Source organism: Scaptodrosophila lebanonensis, unplaced genomic scaffold (genome assembly GCF_003285725.1).
Source record: "Scaptodrosophila lebanonensis strain 11010-0011.00,11010-0021.00 unplaced genomic scaffold, SlebRS2 tig00000092-arrow-pilon, whole genome shotgun sequence".
Lineage (NCBI taxonomy): Eukaryota > Metazoa > Arthropoda > Insecta > Diptera > Drosophilidae > Scaptodrosophila > Scaptodrosophila lebanonensis.
Window position 1 is genome coordinate 2,460,732 of NW_022060566.1, and position 7,372 is coordinate 2,468,103.

The 7,372-nt window shown below is 34.8% G+C and overlaps 1 protein-coding gene across 1 annotated transcript; it reads left to right on the top strand.

Moving 5' to 3' along the window:
- The first annotated feature begins 3,171 nt into the window (after nt 1-3,171).
- On the top strand, nt 3,172-6,895 carry LOC115627199 (protein obstructor-E). The gene is made up of 4 exons (XM_030522817.1): nt 3,172-3,292; nt 5,538-5,732; nt 5,806-6,009; nt 6,095-6,895. The coding sequence occupies exons 1-4, from the start codon at nt 3,241-3,243 to the stop codon at nt 6,349-6,351; spliced, it is 708 nt and encodes a 235-aa protein (XP_030378677.1). The 5' UTR covers nt 3,172-3,240; the 3' UTR covers nt 6,352-6,895.
- Nucleotides 6,896-7,372: the final 477 nt, after the last annotated feature.

Here is a 7,372-nt window from a genome sequence, read left to right on the forward strand (position 1 = left end):
TAGTTAAGGAGAGGGAAAAAAGCCACTCGCCCAGCTCCAATTATAATACTATCCGGCAAGATCGGCAGCTGCCGGGTTTGACGCATACATATGCCTACCACCGCATTTGCTAGTTTTGCTTAAAAAAATTCTATATACATACATAGTATATATTAGCATTAAATATACAAACGAATTGCTAATTCACTTTAATTGCTCACATTGTTTCTAAGAAGCTAACTCGGATGCCACAAGCCGACTGCTCGACTGGTTGGTTGACGGGCGCGTCTTGCCGTTGGCATTGATGAAGCGAGAGTAAAAGTTTTAATAATTAACTAGGCACAGTGAATGCTCGCATTGGCGTACCAAAAATCGAATACCAATTAAATGCCTAAATATCAGCTCAACAGTACAAAAACTCTTGTTTTTGAACATTTCATTTACAAAAAAAGAAGAGTATTTAAGGAATAGAAAAGTATTACAAGTATGCTGAAAAATTAAATGTTATAAATGACTTTCTAACTATCAAAAACCAAAATTAAAATTTTAAATAATTGTCCAATAGGGAAAGCGAGTTTGTACAAAATTATTAGATTTTGATTTAGAAAGTTTAAAAATGTGTTTAAATTCAAACACAAATGAAACATAATTTGACGAATATTGAAAACTTAAATTTTAATAAACATATTTCAATTTGTTCATCCTCATTGATGAATGATTGAAATAACAATACTTTTAAGATATTTTCTTATGAACACTTATGTATTAAAAGCGTATAATTGCACCTTAGATCTGATTCGGTTTTTCAAGCTGGATAACATAAAAAAAAAATGTAAAGAAATACTTGTACAATAAACAAATCTGATTTGTGATTTAATTTCAAGAAAGACAACTTAAATTAACCAATTCAACCATTAAATTAAAAATGCTTTAGGAAGTTTTCACTGTACTTGTGTTGCTAAATGTTTTAAGTTTCTGTTCGTTAATTTCATCGCTTGCATTGTTTAGCCGGCAGCGGTTGTGGGTTTCAAGGATAACATGTCTTGTTTTTTTTGTGCATATATCTCCATGTTTATATTTCTCTGTATATTTGTATGTAATGTCGTGCCAGGCCATGCTCGCTTCAGGTAACTGTTACTACGTTAATACGAACGCACAAATTAGTGAGACTCGTTCGATATGAGAAACCATGCAATGCCCCGCATTCAAATTTTTAAATGAAAAGCGAACTGTGTAGATATGATAATTCAAATCCCTTATAAATATGTCGGCATTTGAATTTGCACAGATCTTCTGGGATAGACAGTTTTGGCTTTATATGTAAACATATGAACAACATAAAAAGTACACGTTTATGGCTTTTCTTCAAGTAATCAAAGAACTTTTTTTACCTATCATTGAGAATAAATTCAATGCACTAGCTGTTTTCCTAATTAGAGAAGATTAAAAAACCATAGCTTAGCTGTAATTTTGGCCATTATCTTGTTGAAAGACCCACTATAGAGGTACATTTTCCACATTTTCAATATGGTGAAATTTTACTTTACAGCAACAGTAACAGACCATAGTTTTTTTTACATAGTTTTCTTCTGAATTATATTCAAAAGTTACTAAAATATTTAAAGGTTACTAATCTATTTAAAGTTAACTAAGTGTACAAATTTATTAGTAGCCGAAGAAACGTTTATGACTGTAAGTGCGTTTCACAGTAGTTCGAATGTTCGACTGTATGAACGCCTGTATTTTGAAACCTATTAAGGTTTCAGGAACGAAACGATAGAACAATTATTTGTGCATTGTTTAGGCTCAAATTATTTTTCATACATATTTTGGTTTTTGCATCATTTTGAATTTATAATTTTTTTAAATTTATTTGGATTTCTTTATTTTGCTTAGTTTATACATTTGTAAATAATGACGATATTAATAGCAAAAAATAAAGGACAAGAATTTTATTAATTTTTCATTATTTTCCAAGATAAAATAACAATATGTATTTCGATCGTAACTACATTTTGCGGCACTATACCAAAAGTCATAAATACCAGACTTACTTAAAATATAGTTGTAAACAAAAGTTATACATACTACAAAGAGGGATCAGTCCTGTGGCAGACCAAGTTTGGTGTCCTTAGCTATTATGGCTTAAAAACTATAATTGTTCATACGGTCGAACGGGCGAAAGCTCGAACAGTTCGAGAGTTCAAAAAGACGATCCGCCTCGTCATGCTTATCATGCATATTGTACATACAAGTATGTACTACACTCTCTTTAACTCTTTTTGAAGTCAGTCTAATGTAAATAGTAGATATGTAAGCATGCCAACGTTTTGGTAAGTGAAATGCTACCGTTAACTGAACTCTTTTTGAATAATTTTGGGTACATGCATATAGCGAGTACATACAAACATACTAAGTGGTATTTAAATTTTAATGCCAAAGTTGTTGAACGAAGTTTTTGAATATTCTTGCCATCTTATAGCGCTAACATTCAATTATTAGTACATACAAATATACATAAGTATGTAGATATATGTACGTATGTATGTATGTGTGTACATTTTATTTGGCTTTGTGAAGTGGCTTGCAGTGGATGGAATGGTCGAAACGGTTCGAATCCAATCATTAAACATTTGCATGCGAGTCGTCACCCCAGCATGGCGCGGCATTTTATTGCGGCATGTCTTCTCATCTGCTTACCTCTTTTTCAACAACTTGGGCTTTTTTACATACATACATGCATGTAAATACATATGTACATACATAAATGCTCGTATGTATGTAGTTATATACGTGCAAGTTGGTTTATTTATACTTTTTATTACAAGTTTGTTTTGCCCATCCCCATCCTCTTTGGACTCCAGGTTGAGGTGAGCTGCCGGTACCCGTTACCGTCCCCGATGCCGTGCCCGCTCCCATCCCTATCTGGTCGCACCTTGTCACGATGCCAGCAGCAGCTCCAGCCCCAACGCCAACGTCAACGCCAGCGCCAGCGTCGCTGCCCACTACCGGTAACAAAAAAGTCTTCAAAAGTGCGTCTCTCTGCCGTTTCGTTGTTAGTTTAAGTTTAACCATCGCCCGCTTGAGTTGTGACTTATTCGCTGCTTTTTGTGCAGCAAGTTTTCAATTTTTTTATAGTTAGTTAGTTTGTTTGTTTGTTTGTCTCTATCTTCAACAACAACAACAATTAACAAATTAATTAAGGACTTTTGTAAACAATTGATTCGTGTTAATTGCATATTTTTTTTACATTTTCACAAAATGAAGCTAGTTTTGTGTATTTTCGCAGTGACACTCTGTGTGGCCGCAACAAGTGAGTTCTAAAGCCTTTTCGGGACCCAATACTACTATTACGAAGTACACCTCTATATATTAATGTAGAGGCCGGGTTTGAATAGGTTTCGGGAAATCCAATCGAAACGCAACAAAACACAACTGAAGAAATGTAGTTTAAAGCTTTCTTTAATTTTCGCTTCTATTGGATATGATATATTTTCTGATTAGTTTTTAACCGATTCAGAATCATACTAATATTCGACATTGAGCTAAAATAATACTTTTTGTAGAGGACTACCTTCTTTGAAATTAGGGCTTCAATAGGCGCCGAGAATCCAAATCAAATTAAATGATATTAATTTTTATTGAAAATTCAAATTTAAAGTTCTTTAAGCTAAAGAGGAATGGTTTATAGAGAGAGGGGGTTTACTTTTATTTTTTTAATGTTTTGGATTAGGAAGAAATTTAAACGAAATGACAGTATACATTTCATGAAAACCAGAGTTGATACTTTTTAATACCCCTTGACAGTTCAGTTTTAAGATTTATTAAAAAATATATTAATATGTTTATGGAGAGTATGCTTTTCAGTTCTTGTATTTTGGTTGCTATTTAATTTCCTTAATTGTATGGACATTAGCAGGCTTAAGAATGTAATGAAAACTGGGTTCTATAGAGTACTTTGCATTATAAAATAATTAGGCTTCGATTATTTTTTATTCAATCGGCTTCTACTCGAAATGAAAACCATTTTTAAGATTTAAATACCATTATGAGTTCTCTTTCGAGCTCTTAATTAATTTAGGTTCTTTCTGGTTATCATTTGTAAGCCTTTAAAAATAATAATACCATTAAAGATTGTTAAAGAATTTCCTATGAAGAATTGAGGATCGGATTTGATTCGCAGAAATTCAATTTGGAGATCAGGAAATTAAGTTTGGAAGGAGTCCTATGAGGCTAGACCAACTATCAGCTTTAAAACTTGTGCAGCTGTTTCTTTTTTTTCGCAACTATTGGGTATTTCTAACTAATCTGTCATTAATGGCCGTTCCTAGCAAAATATTGTTATACTGATATGTATTTCAATGTACAATATGGCTGATAAGATAAACAAATTTGTTGAAAAAGTGATTTTCTGATCGTCTTATATGTTTTATGTTCGAGTTTATTTTCGAAGATAAGCCAATATTTGTTAAGAGTACAAGTTTTTAACTATCAACAAAATAAAATAGTGTCATCAAAAATATTGTTTTTAAGCTGATTTTGAAGAACCTAAAACTATTAAATATTTGCTATAAAAAGTAATAGAATGTTTTCTATCTATAAAAATTAATATTTTCGATATTTTTAAAGCGATAAAAGCTTTATAGTGACATACATGTTACTTTTAAAATTAAAGAAATTATTATCATCTCTTTGAAGCTCTATTTATATTCAAATATTCGATTAAAATACGATCAGTTTTAACTGCTTGAAAGGAATAATAGAACGGGTTCTGTGTATTTTCAAACTTTTACGTTATTTCAAAATGAAATAATATACCAATATTCCCCTTTAAACTCTTTTTAAAGCACAAAGAGAGGAAGAGGAAGAAGAAAGATATGTGTGTATATTTTTGCATAAAAAAATTATGGCAAATATTTGTACTGAATAGATATCACAGCTTTATGCTAATTAGTGTGGCATTGGCACTAATCGCCACACGATCAGCAACTAAATGAATTATGCGTATATATCTATATTTTATACCCGTATGTATGTACATATATTAATACTATATGTATGTATGTCTGTAACAGGCTGTTAGGGAACTGTTTGACATTAAAGCGAATCCAAATGTCACAGAGAAGTTGAGGTCGAATTTGCATTTTAGTTAGTTAGTGATTATTATTATTATTTTTTTTTTTGTTTGAAATTTAAATGCTGCAACGCTGAGTGGCGAAACCGAAACTGAAACCGAAACTGACAAACAGGTACGGGACGGCCTTATAAACCGGCTGTGTGGGAAACCGGATGGCGAGTAGATGGCCAAACCCAAAGTAGAAGTAGTGTGCTGGCTTGTGGGTGCGACACGGGGGGTGCGATTATGCAATTGCCTTCAGGCTGGAGAGCAGGGCAGACAAACCACTAAAGACGCTGAATGCGGAATCGATCGATCGAACGAACGATGGAATTGATCAATTGATCGATGGATCGATCGTACATTCGCTTTTGTTACACTATTTTCAAAGTGAAAGTGAAACAGTTTAACGAACTCCACAATCTCTTCTCCTTCTTAACAGCCACAAATTTTGAATGTCCCAAGCCAAACGGTCAGTTCGCCGATGATCAACAGTGCGACAAATATTATGTCTGCGACGATGGTGTGGCGAAGGCCAAGCTCTGTCCTGATGGTCTCGTCTTCGATCCTCTCAATCGCAAGATCAACAAATGCGATCAGCCTTTCAATGTGGACTGCGAGGATCGCACAGAGCTGCGTGAGTTTTCATCGAAATTTCACACTATGCTGTTCAGAATTAATTAGAACCTTGACTCTTTTTGCTTACTCAGAGGAGCCAAAATCTACCAAATACTGTCCACGCAAGAACGGCTTCTTCGCCCATCCGGATTCTGCCGTCTGCAACATTTTCTATAATTGCATCGAGGGTGATGCGCTGGAAATGAAGTGTACGGTCGGTCTGCATTTCGATGAATATTCCGGCACCTGTGTCTGGCCAGATACGGCCAAGCGTGAGGGCTGCAATCCTTTGGATCGTAAGTGGCTCGAAAATTTACGATTCTATATACTTGTATGTAGATGGGATTATTAAATGTTTGGTTGGATTTTGTTTTGTTGCAGGCAAATCGGACAGTGGCTTCTCCTGCCCCAAGGATCAGCCCAAGACCGATGCGCGCGGTCAAGTTGTGACGCATCCGAAGTACCCGCATCCCACCGACTGCCAAAAGTTCTATGTGTGCCTGAACGGTGAGGATCCCCGGGATTTGGGCTGCCAACTAGGAGAGGTGTACAACGATTTGACTGAGATGTGTGATGCCCCCGAGAATGTGCCCGGTTGCGAGGACTGGTACAAGGATCCAGAGGATGCCAAGAACTAAAAACCACACACACACACACACACGCATACTGAACCACAAACACTCACAATTCACACACACACCCACACACACGCAGGCGTGCGCCCAGAGACGCCCGTAGTAGTCACTTAACTCAGTAGTTGTTAACCTATTCCTATAGTGTATACATCCGCAAATATTGTGAAACATCTACACATTTTCTACAAAGTCAATACTTTTTTCTTTTTCTTTTTCTCTAACGCTCTATCGCTCTATCTCTCTCCTTCCGCTATTCATTCTCCCCCTGTTTTTATAGCTCGACTGAAACTCGCTATACATTCATGGCTGCTACTCCAATTCTTGCTCTCTCTCTCTCTCTTTCTTCTTTACTCTTTTGACTCTATTCTTCTCGCCTTCACTCTTCACTTTTCTCACTCAATTCTCTATAAGTTTCTTCTAGACTATCTCCTCTCTACGACACAAATATCCCGCTTTTCTGTGCATTCAGAGAACGACGAGCTGATTATTTTTGTCTGTTTTTTCGAAGCCATTTTAAGCATTTACTTTCTCTTCCTTTCTCTGCACTTCTCAGATATGTTGTATATAGTATATATTTTTCAATATAACTTCGCCTAAATAATGTACCATATTAAATTGACTTGAAAAAAGAACGATTTTGTGTAATTTTGATCTTTGCAAGAAGAAGAGAGATATGAATTACAGATTCAATTCTTATGAAAAGATAAGATCCAAAAGTAATGGGAGCTTAGGTATTGTTATGTCGAAGGTTCTTTCGAAATGATTACGAATTCAATATCACATGAAATTGTCTTTAGGAAGATAAAACTTAAATGTGATGGAATTTTGAGTGAGAGGAACTATTGGATTGGATTAATTCCAATATCTCATAAGATGTTTTTTTGGGAAGATAAAAGTTAGATGTGAGTCGTTGTTTAAATATGCATTTTTGGGCAGAATTACAAATCCAATATCATACCATACTGTCGTGTAAGAAAATAAGACCCATATGTGATGATTGAAAGATAAACAATATTTGAACACT

Coding starts and splice junctions, on each gene's coding strand:
- LOC115627199 (XM_030522817.1), top strand. CDS start 3,241: ATGAAGCTAGTTTTGTGTATTTTCGCAGTGACACTCTGTGTGGCCGCA. Junction 3,293..5,537: donor ACTCTGTGTGGCCGCAACAA/GTGAGTTCTAAA, acceptor CCTTCTTAACAG/CCACAAATTTTGAATGTCCC. Junction 5,733..5,805: donor CGAGGATCGCACAGAGCTGC/GTGAGTTTTCAT, acceptor TTGCTTACTCAG/AGGAGCCAAAATCTACCAAA.